We start from the raw sequence: 20,490 nt of genomic DNA, 5'->3' as shown, positions 1-20,490 counted from the left end.
TTTTTTTGTACCGGGGATTGAACTCAGGTCCTTGCACTTTCGAAGCAGGCAGTGCAACCACTGAGCCAAATCCCCAGCCCTAGAAGACCTTTCTGTTATCGGTCCTGAATGAATTATGGGGACCAGAGCACTTTTGGGTAAGAGGTGGGGTAGGGAGTGACTTTCAACTCTAGAGAAGTGGCCGCATTTCCCGAAAGTGCAGCGTTGCCATGGTGTTTCCATGACAACCAGAGCATCTCATTCATTATCTCCAGCACCTTGGCAGGGAAAGCTGGGGCAGGGGCTGGGAGAATAAAGTAGGAGACTGACTGAGAGCTGGAGGCCTTGGCAGCTGAGGTCCACCTCATGCTCCCCAGCCATGGGTCTGTTGCAGACTTTGGAGCGTCGCTCATAGGTTCTGGGTTCAAATTTCAGCTCTCCCACTGAGTAGCTGTGTGAATTTAGGCAAATGACTTAACTTCTCTGAGTCTTATTTTTCTCAGCTGTAAATGTGCATAATGACAGTATTAGCTGTAAGGATTAAACAAGATCAGGCATGACAAGTACTTAGCACTGTGTCAGGCTTGTAGTAAATACTCAAGGTTTGGTATAAGAATATGATGGTAATTATAATGTTATTTTTGTTGTTATTATATGGAAACCCCTGGGTTTTATGGAGGAAGGAAAGAATAGACTCAGACTTACTTGAATTAGTATTTAGTGGTTTCCTGCCACATGTGGCAGCTCACACCTGTAATCTTAGTCCTTGGGAGGCTGAGGAAAGAGGATCTCACACTTGAAGCTAACTTGGGCTACATTACAGGTTCAAGGCTGGCCTGAACTGTGTAGTAAGACCTTGTCTCAAAAAAAAAAAAAAAAAAATTAAAAAGCCAAGCATGGGAGCTCATGCCTGTAATCCCAACACTCTGGGAAGCTGAGGCAGGAGGATCAAAAATTTGAACGCAGCCTGGGTAACTTTTATGACAGTGAGACCCTGTCTCAAAATAAAAAACAAAAAAGGGGCCAGGGATTTAGCTCAGTGGTTCCACCACCTGCCTTGCAAGTGCAAGGACCCGAGTTCGATCCCCAGTACCAAAAAATATATACATATTATAAAAAATAAAAAGGATTGGGTATGTAGCTCAGTGTGAAGGCCCTGGGTTTGATCCCCAGTCTCTCTCTCTCTCTCTCACACACACACACACACACACACACACACACACACACACACACACACACACACACACGCACACACTGGTTTCCTGTGGCTCTTTACTCAGAGCCTTCTTCTCATCTGTAAGTTGGAAATACTGGCAGCTACTCAGTCACTGGTATCTCAAGTCCTCTGTAAAAGCCTGGCTTTTGGGAAAGTGAGAGCTCCCACCATAACTTAGACTTGGTCGCTGCCCTTAGGGCGCACCCAAGGCTGGGGCAAAGGAAGAAAGCAAACCTGTGTTTGCTGAGGACCTGTGCAGGGTGGGGTTTGTTTGACCGCAGTGTGGAGCTGGTAAGTCCCGGTCCTGCCCTGAGGGTTTTCAGGCCTTGGGAGGCAGCTACGTGGAGGCAGAGGTTCAGGTGTGCTTGGCTCTGGGCAGGAAGCTCATGAGGGAGGTGGTGACCATCGGCTGGACAGCATGTGGCCATGCAGCTCTGCTGTGGGTCTGGCAGGGATTTGAGCCCTGTATCCCTAGACCATACCCCTTCTAAAGAGAAGTTAGAAGTTCTGACTTTGATGTGAAATCTCCTGATTTTAATGCATTGCTAACTAACCTGATTAGAGAAGAGTGCTGTACAAGCCAACGTGCACACATCTGCCCAAAGGGCCTGGTTCACAGCCTCTGCACTGTAAGGTGGGTGGGTGGGAGCCCAAGGACTGGGCCTTGGGGGCAGGAGGAGTGGTGACTGGACCTGACTTCAGAGAGGTGAGCACAATGGGTCTGAGATGGGGAAGGATGAGTAGGTGTCCCAGGGGCTTGGGGAGGCGTTCTTGGCAGTGGGAACTCCACTAGCAAGGGCCTAGATACTTGGCCATGATGGTTGATGGGCTGGGCGAGGCTGCAGATTACAGAAAGGGTTGGTGATGATGACATCAGCACAGGCCGGGCAGTAAGGGGCACTGAGGCCCCAGCTCCAGCAGTCATGGTGGGTCCTGGGAGCTTGGAAGCCTCCAGTTCTTTACCCCTTGAGCCACAGGAGCTCTGGAATGCAGGCGGAACAGTAAGGCTTGAGTGGCTGGTGGTGGGCCTCGGAGTGGGTGGCAGGGAAGCTGCACAGAGGCTCCCGAGCCAGCAAGCTGGGTGGTCAGCATTTTGTTTTCAAAGCAGTGACTCTCCCTTACCAGCATATTGGCTTTCTCTGGAGGCTGGGGCTGTTTCACTCTCTCTCTGGCCTCAGTTTTGCTGAGGCCTTATCCCAGTCCCCAGGGAAGGCCTGGGCCTCCTCCAGAGATGGGATTCTTCAGATGTGTGGCTAGAGGAGCCAGCAGCGCAGCCTCTCCCTCACCCCAGCCCCCACTCTCCCTCCCTGAAATCAGCGTGCTCACCCCTGCCCAATTCCAGAGAGATGAGCTCCAGAATGTGTTGTGAGAGAAGTTACTGTCCCTATTGAGAAGTATTGGGAGTACATAAAATAGGCAACAGGGCTGCGTGAGGACAGCAGCAGACAGCTCCTCAGTGCGTGTGCCAGGTGTGTGGTGGAGCGTCTTATACCACAGCCCATTCAACTTCCACAACCTTGGGAAGTGTGTAAAATTGCCCCAGTTTACAAAGTGGGAAACTGAGTCATCGAGAAATTAAGTACTTTGCCCAAGATTACTGAGCTGCTGGATAGCACGTAGTCTCCGTTACTCTAGGCCAGTGGTGGCCAACCTATGGCATGGGTATTGTTTTCCTTTTAAGAAAAAAGATGTCAATGGTTGAGTTGTTTTATTCTAAACTCAAACCTCAGTATTCAGGTTGAATTGCAGTGTTGGCACTTTTCAATAAATAAGTGAGTTTGGGATTGTAGTTTGGGCACTCGGTCTCTAAAAGGTTCGCCATCCCTGCTGTAGGACTTCTGGTCCAGTCTGTCATGCCTAGGTGTGGGGGATAGAGTCTGGATTCCTTGATTGTGTGTGTGTGTGTGTGTGTATTTATATATGTACACACACATACATGTATTAGAGTTAATTTTTAAAAATAGTTTTAGGGACACAGAATAACAAAAATTCAGAGATTTCCTATATTATATATGTGAACCCCCCCAATGTCACCACCCGCGTGTCCCTCCCCACTGTGGACAAAGCTGCATGGGTGCATCATTATCACGCAGAGCCCCTAGTTTACAGCCGGGCTCCCTCGCTATTTCGTGTGCACTGGGTTTGTCATTTGTTTAATGACACACACCCACCATTTGAGTATCATGTAGAGTAGGGTCACTGTCCTCAGCATCCCCTGGGCTCTGCCTCTTCATCTTTCCAGCCCCAGTGTCTGGCAGCCATGTGCATGTTTTACTGTGCATTTTTTAATATCTGAAAACATCAGACTCCCACCCTCAGATCTCCGACCCTCAGATGCCTGGGACTGTCTGGATTGCATCATTTCCGTGCTGAAAGGCTGTTAATGTGAGACAGAGGGCCAGTGACTACAGCATTCAGGGGCTCCTCCTCCAGCGTGGGCGGGGCACCATGGGCCTCCCTACCCCCCACTGTACTTCCATCTTGGCCCTAGGTCAGTGGGTGGGGCTTGGATGTGGCCTCAGGCAGCCCCTGTCAGTGGTAAATAGGACACCCTGCATGCCTGCTGGGCATAAACAGGAACAGTCATTCCAGCTGTACCTCTGTCAGGATACCTGCCCTTCCTCGCCTTGCTCGCACCTAGAGTGCGGGGAGTCCCTGGAAGTGCTCCTTATCTTTGGGCCGTGGTATGTGCCGTTCTGTCCACCCCTGGTCAGCCCTCCCCCTGCTGAGCTCAGGTGCCACTCACTTCTTTCAGTGCCCCTCCCCACCTGCTGCACGCATCCCCCTTGCGTTATAGATGCCTGCTGTCTGCTGCCTCTGCTGTCCCAGGGTGCTGGCACGTAGTGAGGACTGCAGTGTAGACATCTGCGGTAAATGACCCCAGAGACCATCTAGCCAAGTCCACTGGAACAGGAAGCCGAGAGCCGAAGAGGGTGTGCTCGGCCGGCGCACAGCCAGCCATGTCATGGCGCAGCCAGGACCAAACCCACTGTACAACTCCCTTCATTTCATAAGCAAAAAGCAGAAAATGAAAATCTCCCAGAGATAATCACTTTTAACAGTTTTTATTTTCTTTTTCGTATTTAGTAATAGTTTTTAGACTGTGTATAAAAATATTTAACAAAAATATGACCATACATACAGACTGTTTTATAAATGTTTTCCACTTCAACAATATATGTGGTGAATGTCAGTAAATGTCTCTTTGCAACATAACTGAATGGCTACCCAGACTACCCAGGATTGCATCATATACTTACATGATAATTTCTCAAGGCAGTTCTCCCCTTGTTGGGCGCTTGTTACTATAAACTGCACTGGGGCTCATATTGCTGTGGGGGATATCTTTGCAGTGACTATTTCTAGTATAAACTCCTAGAAGTGCACCTGTTGGGTGTCTAGCACGCTGTCATACAGTCTTGGGGCTGGGAGGGATGTCACAGATAGCGTCTCCAAGGCCACGTGCTGTATTCGTGCTCTTTCTGTCCTGGTGTGGGGAACTCTCCTGCTAGCTCTCAGCAGCGCTGTGCCAGAACTCTGCCCATTGGATTGCTGGGAAATCTCACACTGTGGCTTCAACTCCTGTTTGACTGTATTCGGGGTTGTTGTTGGGGAAGTTAACACAGTCAGTTAACTTTCCACTGAGGTGCAGGGGCATGGTCTGGGCATGGGGTACAGGCTGCTGGAGGATGCTGGAACCCAGAGTTCTGACTGCCTCAGTGGACAGAGGCCCGGTGTTGGGAGCCTCCTCGCCTGTCCCTTGGCAGCTCGGAATCCTTATGAGGGGTTTGGTGGCCCGGTGTCTGGTTACTGTGTGTACCTTGTGGGATGTGCCTCAGGGGTGGGAGCCGTATGGCTGCATCTGGATAAGTGGTGGCAGTAGCCATTTCTGAGTATTTCTTGTACCCGTTTCCTTATGCTCATTTTCTCAGGTAACCCTCAGCCACAGCCCCATGCAGGGATACAGACAAGTGCTCAGTGCAGGAAAGGTGCAGCAGGCCAGGCATGGGTGCCTCAAATCCCTGAGCTGGGGTTCTGCCCTGGCTGCTTCTGCTTGAGACTCACTCTTTTCCTCTGTGGGATGGGGCTGTTGGGGTCATTCAGAGAGAGTAGTGGGCAGGGAAGATCGGTGTGGTGTTGCTCTTGATTTAAAATTCTACCTCTTGCTCCTAGCCCTCACCATTGTTTAGTATCTTACTTTACCTTTCTTGCTTCTGGATTTTTCTTGGCCTGATCTTGGTCTCTGACAATAGTGGAAAATGAGAAACACGATTGTAGATACTGCTCATTAGGTACTGCTCCAAGAGATTTATACTTATTGTTGGTCTTGATCCTGTAGCCCCATGTGAGGTGGGCACTATTTACTATCTGCCCTATTTCATGCTGAAACTGAGGTTCAGAGAGATTGAAGAACTTGGTTGCCTTAGCACAGCGCCATGAGGTTGGGTGTCAGTCCTTGAACTCAGGCGAGCCTGCTGTATTTCTGCTGTCAGCTGTCCCTGAAGCCCACACTGACTCTGCTGTTCTCTTCACAGCCCTGTGGCCCTCCTGTGTGAGTGGCATGCGGCACCCTTGGACTGGCCCTGTGTCCTCTGGCCTGCTGCCCCACCCCCCCAGGAGGCCCTGACGCCCTGGGGCACTTCTGCTCTGCGCAGGATCACGTGGGGGTTTGCCATGGTGACATAAAGGGGCGCAGAGGAAGGAAGGAGCAAGGCCAGCCTGCAGACTGCGCCCCTGGCAGGGAGGAAGGCCGGGGCAGATCCTCCACGCCCACTGCCCCCTGAGGGCTTCGCTTCCTAAGCCTCTGTGAATTTCTTGGTCAGTGGACAACTCTCGAGTCTCCTGTGTGGGGCCTTGGGGAGGCCAGGGCAGGCCAGGCCTCCGGTGGCTGAGGTCTCGGGGGCCAGGATGCCTGCCCTGGCATGCCTCCGGAGGCTGTGTCGGCATGTGTCCCCACAGGCTGTCCTGTTTCTGCTGTTCGTCTTCTGCCTGTTCAGTGTTTTCGTCTCCGCCTACTACCTGTATGGCTGGAAGCGGGGCCTGGAGCCTTCAGTGGATGCCCCTGAGTCCGACTGTGGGGACCCGCCGCCTGTGGCCCCCAGCCGCCTGCTGCCGCTGAAGCCCGTGCAGGTGGTCACCCCTTCCCGCACAGACCCGCTGGTCCTGGTGTTCGTGGAGAGCCTCTACTCGCAGCTGGGCCAGGAGGTAGTGGCTATCCTGGAGTCCAGCCGCTTCAAGTACCGCACGGAGATCGCGCCGGGCAAGGGGGACATGCCCACCCTCACCGACAAGGGCCGGGGCCGCTTCGCCCTCATCATCTACGAGAACATCCTGAAGTACGTCAACCTGGACGCCTGGAACCGTGAGCTGCTGGACAAGTACTGTGTGGCCTACGGTGTGGGCATCATCGGCTTCTTCAAGGTATGCAGGAAGCCATAGCATGCTGGGGGCTCCCCAAAACCTATCAGCAGTCTTCCCAAGGGAGGAGGTGTGTCCCCAGATCAAATTAAATACCTAAGGCTGTGCAACCTTCTAAGTGGGGAGCTGAGGTTCGGCCCAGACGTAGGTGGTTTGGGCTCTCTGCACTCTGGTCACAGTGGGGTGTAGAGTTCATGTACCTTCCAAACTAGAGCTGTTTTACACTGGGAGAGAGAGCAGAAGGAAATGGCAGTGGACCTGTGGGGACCTGCTTTAGGCCCTGTGGGGCTCCCAGAGCAGTCAGTAGGATTGGGGTCCCTGCTGAAAAGGTGTCATCGAGGAGGAGCGCCAAGGCTGCAGTAGGCAGGATGGAAAGCAGGAACTGGCCTTTTGTTCGGCAAACATGCATTGGTCACTTACTGTGTTGTGGGTCCTGTGCTTGGCGTTGGGCACAGCGGGGACCACAATGGACAAGCACTCTGCTCTCATGGAGCTGACATTTGCGTGCAGCAGGGTGGTTGACAGGCCCCAGACATGTGAACACAGGATGCAGGGCCCTTCTCAGGTGTGGCGATAAGTGCTCAGAAGGGAGCGGAGCAAGGATGGGCACGAGGGGGTGGGAGGTTGGCACTGTGCCCGCCAGCCGGGGAAGTTATCGCTGATGAAACAGCCCAGGGGACGAGAGGGAAGGAGTGGCATGGCTTTCCGCTCAGAGTCCTGCACTCAGAAGGGACAGGGAGCGCACAGGTCTGTGGGCTCTTGCTTGGTGTGAGAAGGAGGGAGGACGAGGGAGTGCACTTCCTGGCATGTTTTGCGCGGTGCTGGGAGGCACTAGTCTAGGTGAAGATTTCCCAGGACACGCTCTTTCACACGGTAATGCAGCAGGAGGCTCTGCTTCTGAGAGCTATTGTGGGCCGAGAGACTGAAGCCTTCAGAAGTCCTGTAGTAGAGCAACCTGCGGGGTCTGTTCCCCACCTGGCTTGATCTCTTTCACAGAGCACCCTCTGGGGAGCACTGGCCTGGTTTATGGCTTTACAGAAGCATACAGTCAGCCTCCTTCCATTGTCTAGTTTTTTTTTCTTTCCTCCTGGATTCTGTACCCTTTTCCTGCCGCGAACCTCATTAAGTTCGGTTCAGAGCCCCAGGCCTGAAAACTGTCAGAATGACCGACATTTATTGAGAGCTTGCTCAGTGCGTTGTGCACTGCCTCCATGCTCTATGTGAATTAACTCACTTCACACTAATAAGCCAGTCTCCAGGCAGGTGGCAGCATCCTGATTTAAGAGAGAAGGATATCGAGGCAAAGAGAGGCGTCCTCTGAGTGTTCTCTAGGATTTGAGCCCGAGCAGCCTGACTCCAGAGGCCCTGGTCATAGCACTGTGTGGTGATCCCAGAGACTCCCCATGGATTTCCTTGAAGTTTGCATCCCAGGCCACAGCAGAGGGACCAGACAGAAGGTGGCAACAATGAAGGGGAGACACCGGGCACAGTTGGTATGAAAGCGTGGACCCTAGCTCTGCCAAAGGTAAATGTGAGGTCCAGCAAGGGACAGGAACATGCCCCTGTGGGCTCTTTGTCCCCTTCCTGCCCAGCTGCATAAGACAGCCTCCGCCCCTTGGTGTCCAGTGGAGACTTTTGTTTTCTCTGTTGAAACATGTGCCCCCTGGTGGTTGGGGCATCTTCCTTCTTCATGCAGTCAGCTCCAGTGGGGAGAGTTGCCCAGGATGGCAAGGGCTCCCAAGACAGCTTCCTTCCCTCCACAGCTGAATTCCCAGGGCAGGGTGGCTGCAGGGGCCTAACACCCCGCCCCAGGTCAAATCTTTCTGGTGCTTAGAAGCAGAGGTTGCTTGACCCTTTAGTAAAGTGGGGCCAGTTACAGCTCTGCCTCCCTGGGCTGTGTTGGAGACAAAACAAGACAGTGGGTGGGAAGCACTGAGCACAGTGCCTGGTCCCTGGGACCACTCCATAAATGTCAGCTGGCAGGAATTCCTTTTTGATCTGGTCTCAAAATGTATCCCAGGCTGGCCTTGAATTCCTGTGATCCTCCTGCCTCAGCTTGCAGAGTGCGGGGATACAGGTGTGCACCACCATGACTACCTACTAGGAGGTTTTATCATCCCCAGGTGCAGCAAAAATGGTGGCAGCACTATGTCAGTCTCGTGACTCTTGTGCCCCTGTGAGGGCCTTGAGGGTGGGAATTAGGGCCTCCTGCTCTACAGCCTCAGTTCCTGGCACTGTCATTCCTCAGCCTTCAACTCTAGGTGGCCTGGGTCTGAACACGGCCTGGCAGGGGTCTGGTGAGGCTCCCTGTCCTCTGCCTCTGAGCGTTTGGGCTGTGCCAGACACCCAGCTCATTGCCCTGCGGTGTTATCCTGTTTAATTTCCACAGCTACCTCATGAAGTAGGGATGTTATTTTCTGATAAGGACCTGGTGCCCAAAAAGGCTTTACCAGAGTAATGTGGCTGGTGAGTCTCAGAGCCAAGATTTAACAACCAGGCTCCTTGCTTCTAACCTAGCCATGGGAGGCCTTATAAGAAAGAGCGTCGTGGCCCAGAGGGAACCTGGTGGTCTGCACAGCATCCAGCTGAGCCTGTGTGAGGCCTTGGCTCTCCTGCCTACCTCGGGTTGTGCCTTCCTCTGTCTGGGTGACCCCATCGGAAGAGTTGGTTCCTTCCGAGGGTCCTCATCGCCTGGCCTCCCCAACCCTTTCCCTGGCTGCTTCCTGCCACTGCCGCCTGGGCTACCTCTCAGCAACTTGGCATCCTCCCTTCCTCGATGTCTGGGCAGCTGGCCGAGCCGCAGCACCTGGCAGCTGGCTCAGGGTCGGGACTTTGAAATGGGATCCCTCTGCCCTTGTGGTCCAGTGTGGCTTCCCAGGGTGATGACAGGGCCTGAAGTATCTCCAGCCCCCACACAGCCCAAGCAGTTGCCAACGCTGACTCGGGCCATGGGAGTCTGGCGCTAGAGGGGCGGCCTCTGAGGCCTTCTGTGTACAGACTCCGAGGGAGGGTGGCTCCTTATGGTGGTTCACAAGGACATGGCCCACAGGGCCTTTGTTGGGGAGACTTATGAAGGGCGCCCTTCTGAGCAGGTGCAGCTTGGTGCCGGGACATGGGCTCCACTGTGAATTTACTTCCACCTCTGGCTCAGCAATGGGCCCTGGTATAGTGGTCCCTGGAGCAGCCCCCTGGTGTCCTGCACATGACCAGACCCCTGCTCTGAACTCATTCTGTGCTCTTTGTCCATTCTTGCTTTGTCCTAACTCACTCATTCTTCATGTAGCAGTCTCATAGATCTTTCCGTCATGTAAACTGTACTTGGTCTTAGCCAAAAGGCCGAGAAGCGATATCCGTCGAGCAGATAATGCAGGATATGGTAGCTTGGAGGCCAGTGCAGAGAAGAGGGTATATGTGTTGGACTTTGAAGAAAGAGTGGGATCCTGCTGGCCAAGAAGACTGGGTGAAACTAGCACAGAAACAAGGACCAGGGGTACTGTAGACAGAGTGGAGTGGCTGGAGAGAGGCTGGGTGTGCAGCAGCAGGCGGCTTGAGGGGGCAGGCAGGACTTGGGCATGTTGGGCAGTCATCTGCAGTCCCAGGAGCAAAGCGGCAGGAGGTTCTGGAAAGAGGAGGGACTGGGTGGGTCTAGGAGCTGGACTCCTGTGAGAGTGTGGTCTCGGGTACCGGGGCAGTGCGTTTGCTCCCCTCTCCAGAAGTCTCTTCCTCCTTGATGTCCTACACTGTACCCATGCAAGACATCTGAAGAGAGGGGTAGAGGGAAAGTAGCTCTTAGAGGCTTACCAAGCATGAGCAAGGCCCGGGGTTTGGAGCCTAGCTCTGCACACACAGATTTCTTCTGTAGAAAAGGTTGTGTGGTCAGTGCCCGTTTGGAAACCTCAGGGTACCGAGCACAGCGGTTGGGTGTGCAGACTCCAAGGCCAGACCTCCCAGGCTGAACATAGCTCACTGTGCTCTGGAGGGCACACAGTGTCCCCTCGCCAAGCGCACCTGCAGAGCTGGTCCCCAAGGCTGAGGGCAGGGCTAGATGAGCGTGGCTCGTGCTCAGGCCCTGTGCTCAGCGCTCTGCCAGCATTAACTTGGATCCTCCCCATCCTGGAGGTGCAATGAGGTGTCGGGCACATTTCACAGCAGAGGCCTGAACAGGTGAGACAACTTGAAGGCCAGGCAGCCTGAGAGACCATGCTCGCTATGGCTGTGCTTCCCTCGGCGTGACTGAGTCTCTCCAATGCTCAGTCTCTGGGACTGTAAAATGGGTGTGACAACATCTCCTTCATGGAGTCACGAGGGGGTATGGCAGTCCTGCATGCCAAGTACGCAGCTCCACTACCAGGCTTGGCCAGTGAGTCCCACACAGTCGCTGGTGCATTCTTAGGGGCAGGTGGGACAGAGACGGGTAGGTGAGCCCGCCGTGAATGCTGTGGGTATTGTTGATGTTGCTGGTACTGGTCACCATCTGAGATCTCGGCGCTGTTCCTCTGCCTGACTGCAGGCCAATGAGAACAGCCTGCTGAGCGCACAACTCAAGGGCTTCCCGCTGTTCCTGCACTCGAACCTGGGCCTGAAGGACTGCAGCATAAACCCCAAGTCCCCACTGCTCTATGTGACGCGGCCCAGCGAGGTGGAGAAGGGCGTGCTGCCTGGTGAGGACTGGACCGTGTTCCAGTCGAACCACTCCACATATGAGCCAGTGCTGCTGGCCAAGACGCGTTCTTCCGAGTCCATCCCACACCTGGGCGCCGATGCCGGCCTGCATGCTGCCCTGCATGCCACCGTGGTGCAGGACCTGGGCCTCCATGATGGCATCCAGCGTGTGCTGTTCGGCAACAACCTCAACTTCTGGCTGCACAAGCTTGTCTTTGTGGACGCCGTGGCCTTCCTCACGGGGAAGCGCCTGTCGCTGCCTTTGGACCGCTACATCTTGGTGGACATCGATGACATCTTTGTGGGCAAGGAGGGGACGCGCATGAAGGTGGAGGACGTGAAGGTAAGGAGGGGCGACAAGGGCTTCAACACTGTGTGGATTCCACTGTTGCTCTGCCCTGTCTGCGTCACTCGCGTGCTGCTGGTTATTTATAGCCTGGCCTCACCTGCGACCTTGGCCGCTTAGCTTTTATAAATGGTCTTATTAGGAGCAAGTGTGATTTAAATTGTGTGTGATTAAATTGTGTGTTCAGAGCTGGGGATCAAGCCCAGGTCCTGGCACGTGCTAGAAAAGTACTTTACCACTGAGCTACATCTCTAGGTCTTTTTTCTTTTATTTTTTTATATTTTGAGTCAGGGAGCTGGGCGTGGTGGTGATCACTTGTAATCTCAGCACTTTGGGAGGCCAAGGCAGGAGAATTACAAGTTCAAGTCCAGCTTGGGTATCTCTGAGACTTAGCAGAATCCTATCTCAAAAAAAAGAAAATTGAGACAGGGACTCACTTAGTTGCCCAGGCCAGCCTTGAACTTGTGATCTTCCATCTGCCTCACTTCCCTGGTAGTTGGGATTGCAGGTGTGTGCCACTGTACCTCGGTAATTTAAATTTTTTTTTTTTTACTTTCACCAAATTTTATTAATGTCATAGCTTATTTAAATTTTTTGTTGAAATATTAAACATAGAGGAATTATACATCTGGGTCATGGAAGTCAAGTGTGTATCTACAGAGGCAGGCACCCATACACCTAAACCTAAAAGTGGAAACTGCCTTTTAATCTAGATAGGATTTTTAACTCTTAAAAATGTTTATATCAATATCAGATCTTCTGCAGCATTTTATCTTTTGTTTTTGGTACTGGGGATTGAACTCAGGACCTTGTGCTTGCAAGGCAGGCAACAGAACTACTGAGCTAAATTCCTGGCCCATTCTGCAGCATTTTAAAAACAAAAGCAAGAGCTCAATTCCCACTTTGGGGCATGTGTTATCTATAGATGATGTGATACATGTGTTGAATTAAAAAAAGTGTTTACCAAACAAAACTGTATGTAAAAGCACTTTGCAAACCACAAGCTTTTACACACATGTAAATGAAGTATCACCAAGAAAGAGAAGCTGCAGATGAAGACCACTGAGCAATCTTTAAAACACAGTTCCCAGCTACTCATTACTGTAAAGCTATTTGTGAAGGAGACGGCACCCTCGTGGAATGGGAATCAGTATGGGTTGCCATGAACAGAGGGCAACCACAACAATAAATCCAATGAAAACAAAACAGGGGATTAAATTCTCCAGAGACACTGCTGCCTGCTGACCGGGTGTCCTCTCTTACAGGAGATTAGCGAGTGTTAGAAACATATTAGCACCAACCCAAGACTTCTCTTTGATGCACGCAGAGGGCTTTCAAAAGAGGCTTATTTGAGGACTGTTTCTCTCCCTGGGCGGTGTAGGCCTCGGTGCGGTGCAGTGTTCAATCTCTATGCCAGTCGAGTCCTAATGTGACCCTGACCAACAGGGTGACCCGTGCGGGTCCCTTCCCACCACCGAGCTTCAGCCGTAAAATGACAAGATGGGGTGATGTGAGGATTTGGGGCCATTTCCTACTCCCCAGTGGTTTCGCAGAGGGGTCCCTGGCTGGCTGGGGTCTGTCTAGGCCCCCAGCTCTACCCTGCAGGCTGCCTGCATAGGCCTGGGTAGTGTAACTGATCTGCTTTTACATATCATGTTTCCTCCTGAAATTGCATTCCCTCTCGGGCTCACCTATTGAAAGAAATTTTTGAAATGCTTCCCATCAGGCCTCCCCTCTAATCGGCTTGGAGCTGTGACTGGCCTCTAGCAGAGCAGATTGCTCATTTCTTGCTTAGGACACTCCCCTGGCCGCGCAGCCATGCTCTGTCCTGCTGGGACCCGGCGCTGACCGCCTGTGCAGTGGAGTGTCTGTGAGACCTGTCCAGGCTGAGCATGCTAGGACGCCACTGCATCCCCCGCCACCCCAGGCCCCTGGAGCACCTGCTTTGGTTTTCCTCTTTTCCCCATTTCTAAACTAGAGGCTTGATATGCGCTGCTTCTGTAGAGGAAACACATCGGGCGCCCCCTTCTGTGCACTCAGATCAGTGCAGCTGGCAAAGCGCTGGCAGGTCTCTGACCCTCACCCATCCTTGTCGAGAGGACAGAGGGTTCCTCTAATCCCAAGCACTGCCCACCACTGCTCCTGTGCTAGGGACGCGGAGGGCCTTGTACGCAGTGCAGTTGAAGTAACACCAGCAGGGGCCGCTCTTTGGGCCTGTTGAATGCCAGCCACGCTCAGCGCTCTCTGCATCCTCACTGGGTCCTCACTGCAGCCTGGTGAGGAGGGTGCTGTCATGAAATCTATTTTAGAGAGGAGGGACCCCGAGGCCAACTTTCCCAAGGCCACATCACTGGAGGGTGCTCATGAGGGTCAGGATGCTGAGTGTGCAACATGTCCTGAAAGCAGGTGGTTGCAGATTCCCTAGCAGCCTGTGAACCATGGACCTGGGGTCCAGCTGCATGTTTGTCTTAGCAGGGTCAGCACCCTTCCTGACTTGGCAAGTGCTGGGTATGCCACACGTGGGGACAGCAAGGTGCTGGACCAGAGCACATCCTTAGAAGAGTCATGGTCCCTTTACGTCAGCCTTGCATCCCTCTGAGGAGGAGAAATCCTTTGAGTGACGACGACACTGGGCCCACAGTGGCAGTGACCACAGATGTGACCATAGCAGCCATTTCTCATCCCTCACCAAATGTCAGGCAGTGTTCCATGCGGTGTCTCACACCGTTCTCCCCAGAGCCCCTGCAGGAAGAGATCATCTGCTCCATTTGACAGTTGAGGAAACTGAGGCCCAGAGAAATTATGACACTTTCAAAGACACACAGCAGAGCCTGCTGGAGTGCAGGTCTTCTCATGCCATGGCCTGGCCTCCCAGATGTGCGGGCAGCACCTCCACAGTGCCATGTGCTGCTGTTGTCTTCTTCATACCTTTTGAATAAGGGTCCTGTAGGGCTGGGGATGGAACCCAAGGCTTTGTGTGCCAGGCAAGACCCCTACCATAGAGTTACCCCCAGTCCCACACCTTTTCATTTTCCTCTGGGCACTGCAAACTTTGTAGCTGGCTCTGCTGATGCAGAACACTTCTTGAGCCCTCGGCGGGAGGAGCAGGGAGCTCCTGGCATTTCCTCATACCTCCCTTTCTCTCTGCCTTCCTCAGGCCCTGTTTGACACACAGAATGAGCTGCGAGCACACATCCCAAACTTCACCTTTAACCTGGGCTACTCAGGGAAATTCTTCCACACAGGTAAGGGGCCCTGTCCCACCGGCACCTGCCAGGCCTCCTTCGTTAGTGTGGGTTAGTGTGCCATGAATGCAGCAGGCTGCTTGCCAGCCCACACGTGGGCTGACTGACCCCTCTGTCCCCCAGAGCCAGTAGTCACCAAGAGCAGTCACCACCCCTAGCACTGCTTTGGGCTAACAACGACAGCTCCCGTGCCTTTCAGTCTCACATGGGGCATCTGCTGTCTTGTTTCTTCCTCACTGTCACCTTTTAATATTATTTGTATTTTTTTGGCTGATAAGAAAAATCAGTTGAAGTCTAAGAACATGACAGAACTGTGTGGCATAGAGAGTGAAAACTACCTGTAACTCTCCCAGGACAGTAAGTTCCTGGGTTTGCTTAAGGTCGGGGTGTAGGTCACTTGGATCACATTTCCTTCCTCTTTGGTGTCTCTTCAGTTCCTCCATGGCCCTTCTGGGACTGGGCGAGAGGGACTGCTGACCTGGCCACTGGCAGTGACCATTACCTTATGCAGCCTTCTGCTCAGGCCACGGAGAGGACAGCCACTCTTGCACTGGAGGCAAAACCAGCAGTCAGGGTGGAGGGAAACTGTGCAGTAGCCCCAAAGCCTGATAGGAGCGGTGCTGACTGTCTCTGCACCGTTGCTGTATCTGCATCGCGTAGCATATCTGGGTGGTCACAGTAGTACACGTGAGATGGAGGGTTGAGCATCCTCTACATACACAAAGAGTTTCTGTACACCAGTAGGTAAGAGACAGTGACCCAGTGTGGATCCCGAACTAGGGCCATAGCAGGCACAGGATGAGTAGAGGAAACCCTTGAGGTCATTGTGTACCCCAAGCAAGGGCCCAGAGGACAGTGTCTTGGCCACGGGCACTCATTGACCAAGGGCGCATCCTAGACTGGAGCCCTAACTCTGGACCAGCTCTTGTTTCCTCCCACGCTGGAGCTCAGAGAACTTCCAGGCAGCTCGCGGGCAGGCTGCGGGGATGCACTCATCACCCGCTGGGCCAGAGTGCGGTGCCTCGCTAACCGGGCTGAGCTGTCCTGTGAATGCTGCAGGTACGGACGCCGAGGATGCTGGGGATGACCTGTTGCTGTCGTATGTGAAGGAATTCTGGTGGTTCCCCCACATGTGGAGCCACATGCAGCCCCACCTTTTCCACAACCAGTCTGTGCTGGCTGAGCAGATGGCCCTGAACAAGAAGTTCGCTGTCGTGAGTAAGATTCCCTACACGGCAGAGCTGGGTGGGCCGGGGGCCCGACTGGGGGTGGTCTGAGCTGCTGGCCTCTGGCCACTTTTGCAGTTCAGCAGCCCGACAGTGGCCTGGGGTGAGCTGCTTTTGCAGCCCATATCCTGGAAGTCTCAAGACAATAGACCCTCTTGTAGACAGGAAGCCGAGGCCCAAGAGGTCACACTAGGACTCAGGCACAGAGCTTCGTGTTTCCTGGGCATAAGCTCCCACCTGCAGGCTGGGCTGGGAGGCCCCAGAAAGTGAGAAGAGGGGCTCAGTGGGAGGCTGGCGCTAGAGAAGTGAGCCTGGGTTCACCTGCCAGTCTGAGGCAAGAGAGGCAGGAACAGCCCTGTCCTTGTCCCTCACCACGTGTGCATCCTCTGAGCTGGAGGGCATCGCACCCTGGCCTAAGAGTTAGGAGTTCTAGTCCTGTCCCTGCCAGTCACTCAGTCTAAGATTTTGGGTCCCAACTTCCCCGGTGCACCACGAGCGCTTGGACCCACTGCCCTGCTATCGTACCCTCTGACTTTACTCTCGTGTTCAACAAATGGGGAATAAGGCCCAAGGGGAAGATGCCATGCTCACCCCGGCCTGGCTGTCCTCTCCCCAGGAGCACGGCATCCCCACGGACATGGGGTACGCCGTGGCGCCCCACCACTCGGGCGTGTACCCCGTGCACGTGCAGCTGTACGAGGCGTGGAAGCAGGTGTGGAGCATCCGCGTGACCAGCACGGAGGAGTACCCACACCTGAAGCCGGCCCGCTACCGCCGCGGCTTCATCCACAACGGCATCATGGCAAGTGGCCCAACGGCCGGCGGGGGCGTGGGCAGGGCGGTTCCTCTACCACCTCAGGCTCTGAGGCTCTGTGCTGGGGAAGGTGGGCCATACAAGGTGCTCCCCTCTGTGAGCTGGATCAGGGGCCAACTTGTGTTAAAGGAGGTCCTGACGAAGACAGGGCTGTTAGACTCATCTGCTCAACGAAGAGCTTCCCTTGAGCTTCTCCCGTGTCTGTCCCTTTTCAGGCATGTAGAAATGCACAGATCTACAACAGTTCTTGGCTTTGTAGACCTGACATTCCAGTGACAGGGGACAGACAGTACACTTCAGAGTGGGTAAAGTGTGTCATGTTACACGGTAATAACTGCTTTGGAGAGAGTGAGGCAGAGAAGGGAGAGAGTGAGTCGACAGGGCCTTCCCAGGATTAGCCACACTGCTCTCTGTGGTGAGGCAGTCAAGGTAGAGAAAACAGCAAGTGCAAAGGCCAGGAGGCAGGCTTGTGCTGGATGTGTTTGAGAACCAAGAAGGAGCCAGTGTGGCTGGAGGGGATGGAGTGAGAGACAGGTAGGACAGGGTGTCAGAGGCATAATGGGCCAGATGAAAGGGCCATGGAAGGCTGGCCACCAATGGGTTTCAGCTCTTAGGCAGAGACAGGAAGTGTTGACTGGAGTCTGACCTGACTCACATTATAAGAGGATTTTCATCAATCTACCTGTGGTGTCGAGCAGGCTGTAGGGTACAGAAGTGGAAGCAAGCAGGCTAGTTAGGAGGCCACTGCAGTCTTCTAGAGGAACGATGGTGCTGGCTTGGACCAGGGTGCAAAATTGGAACCATATGCTGGACTTATCAGAAGTTAGAGACAGGAGGACCTGTGACACATGGGGTGTAGGGTGCGGAAGAAGGAGAGGAATCAAAGATGACTCCATAGTTTTGGCCTGGAAGGATGAGTTATCAGTCAAGATGGGTGTCTTAGTTACTTTCACTGCTGGGACGAAACACCTGACACCCACAAGATGCAGGAGCAAAGGTTTATTTCAGTCCATAGTCAGCTGGCTGCATGGCAGGGCGGCACGGCAGAGGAGAAACAGTCCCTGGCATGGCAGGCAGGGAGCTGAGCCTTCCTTCTTTTGCTTTTTATTCCAACCAGGCTACAAGCCTATTCGTTGGTGCTATCCACACATAGAGGGGGTCTTCTGTCTTCAGTAAGTCCATCACCCACACCCAGAACTATGCTAAACCAATCAGTAAGCTGATCCAGCATCACACACCCATGATCGTCACCCCTCAAAGCCCCACCTTTAAGCACACGAGGCTTTAGGTTGTATCTAGCTCTAAGCCATAACCCACCCACCCACCACTCCTCAGTACCAGGGACTCACAGAACTCTGGGAAGAAGGTCCTCACAAGGAAGGCCTGGCTGGGTTTCCCCAGAGCTTGGATTCCTGAGAGGAGATGGAAAATAAACGGCTAAGCTGGTGCATAACCAAGAGTGCCCAGGCAAGGCTCTCACGTCAGGGGCTTGCAGAACTGCTCTAAGGGGCCAAAGATCCTTGCTGAAAATGGTGCAGGTTTTCAGAAGTACTCTCCGTGTTCCTTTGGAGCCTGCTTATGTTGTGCAGAGAATAGCTGTGTCATATTAAACAGCAAGGGCCTGTGGTTTGCCACAGTGGGGCAGATTTTGCTGCTGAGACTCTGGGGCCAGGAACTCCTTGGGTGAGGGCTGTGAGGCCACCCAGGAGGCTGTCTTTCTGAGGAAATACCCAAGCTCTTCTACTGAGGAAGGGACCACCCTCTGCTTTCCGTACCCGAGATGCCATAGCCCCTCTCCCATCCTCCCAGGTCCTCCCAAGGCAGACCTGTGGCCTCTTCACACACACCATCTTCTACAATGAGTATCCCGGCGGCTCCAGTGAGCTGGACAAGATCATCAATGGGGGCGAGCTCTTCCTCACTGTGCTCCTCAACCCCGTGAGTTCCTGCAGCCGGCAGCTGGTGTGACGAGTGCCACCGGGCAGCCTGGGCAGGGTGGGGAGACTGGCAGGGGGGTCTGGGGGTCGGGAGGCCTGTTATTTGGTACCGGCAGTGTTCCTTCAAAACGAGATCTGGACTAAAGAAAGAACCAGAGCTTCTTCGTTTTGTGCATGCTCTTTTTCCAGTTTTTGTATATGCTTGTGTACATGTACGCCCACACGCAACACACACAAAATGACTCCACTTAAGCTGCTTTTGTTTATCTGTAAATGCAGATAATTATCCGTACTTTAATAATATTAGGTAAATGTCAAGTGGTTGTTATTATTCATCTTTATGGGCTGAGTACTCCTTTCCTTACCTACACACTACTCTTCCAGGTCTAGAAAACACAATACAAGTAGCTCCTGCATCAGCCAGCCTCTCTCCATAGGGTTGTAATGTTTGGGGTCAGTTAGGTATGGCCCGTCCTGATTGTGCTTCGGCCATGGCCTCACAGCAGGTCTGTGATGACCCCAGTGTGTCTCACACTGGTCACGGGGCAGCCCTGCACACAGACTGAACTAGAAGGGTCCATGGTGGGGGTGAGGGGCTCAGATGCTGACCCACATGCTGCCTCCCTCTTCCCCTGCCCCGGAGCAGATCAGCATCTTCATGACACACCTGTCCAACTATGGGAACGACCGCCTGGGCCTGTACACCTTTAAGCATCTGGTGCGTTTCCTGCACTCCTGGACCAGCCTGCGGCTGCAGACGCTGCCACCCGTGCAACTGGCCCAGAAGTACTTCCAGATCTTCTCTGAGGAGAAGGACCCCCTCTGGCAGGTAGGAATAGGGTAGGCTGGCACCTCGCTGTGGGATGGAATGCCCTCCATTCACAGGCACGCGCTCTAGGCCTCCACCTTCACACCAAGTGCAAATTGGGCACTTGTTTGCTTGCTACACAGGCACACTTGCTCCTTTTCACACACACATGCTCCTGTGCGTACAGACTCACACCTCCTCACACAGACCTGCATGCGTGCACGTTTACATGCAAGCCTGGAAAAATAGTGTTATTCCAGTACATGGGAGGCTGAGGCAGGAGTAATTGTGAGTTAGGCCCTGTCTAGCTAGCTACATAGTGTGACCCTGTCTCAAAAGCAAAACAAAATGGAAAAAGACATTAAAAGAGCTGTGGTTGTCTCTTGCATAATGTCTTAGGCCCCTTTAACTGCAGCAGTTCTGAGCCACTGGGAGGTAGCTGTTGGGAGAGTTCAGAGAGGCAGTTCTCAGCAAAGTCTGCTCTTGGGAGCTGTTAAACATTGGAAGCAGGAGCTGGAATCGGTGGTGTCTCATAGTTAAGACCAAGGGTCCACAAACTGTGACTCATGGGCCAAATCTAGTCTGTGGTCTGTTTGTGTAGTTTTTTGGGCACACAGCCATGCATATTCCTGGAAACAGCAGAAAGCCAACAGAATCTAAAGGCTGCAATGTTTACTGAACATTTACCAAACTTTGTAGGAAAAGTTTTCTGACCCCTGGTCCAGACACTGTTTGTCCAGCTCAGTTTAACAAGGGCCTAATATGTGCCAAGCGTGTAGCTGGGCACTTTGCCAGGGTCGGTTGGGGACCTGGGACTCACCAGAAATGGTCCCTGCCTG

At 53.4% G+C, this 20,490-nt stretch overlaps 1 protein-coding gene across 5 annotated transcripts in view; it reads left to right on the top strand.

The window, feature by feature from the left end:
• Window positions 1-20,490, top strand: part of Ndst1 (N-deacetylase and N-sulfotransferase 1) — a 54,777-nt gene that overhangs the window by 24,369 nt on the left and 9,918 nt on the right. For all 5 annotated transcript variants that reach the window (XM_010627185.3, XM_033766587.1, XM_033766590.1 and 2 more), the window contains 7 exons: window positions 5,731-6,616; window positions 11,124-11,618; window positions 14,779-14,866; window positions 15,926-16,080; window positions 16,709-16,894; window positions 18,716-18,844; window positions 19,490-19,672. In XM_010627185.3, the coding sequence (XP_010625487.1) occupies window positions 6,104-6,616; window positions 11,124-11,618; window positions 14,779-14,866; window positions 15,926-16,080; window positions 16,709-16,894; window positions 18,716-18,844; window positions 19,490-19,672 (1,749 nt within the window). In that variant the 5' untranslated portion in view covers window positions 5,731-6,103. The remainder of the gene's footprint in view (window positions 1-5,730; window positions 6,617-11,123; window positions 11,619-14,778; window positions 14,867-15,925; window positions 16,081-16,708; window positions 16,895-18,715; window positions 18,845-19,489; window positions 19,673-20,490) is intronic.

The sequence above is a fragment of the Fukomys damarensis genome, unplaced genomic scaffold (assembly GCF_012274545.1).
Source record: "Fukomys damarensis isolate Sample0158 unplaced genomic scaffold, DMR_v1.0_HiC HiC_scaffold_3, whole genome shotgun sequence".
Lineage (NCBI taxonomy): Eukaryota > Metazoa > Chordata > Mammalia > Rodentia > Bathyergidae > Fukomys > Fukomys damarensis.
The sequence above is the reverse complement of the archived record's forward strand: the minus strand, read 5'-3'. Positions and strand labels throughout refer to the sequence as shown.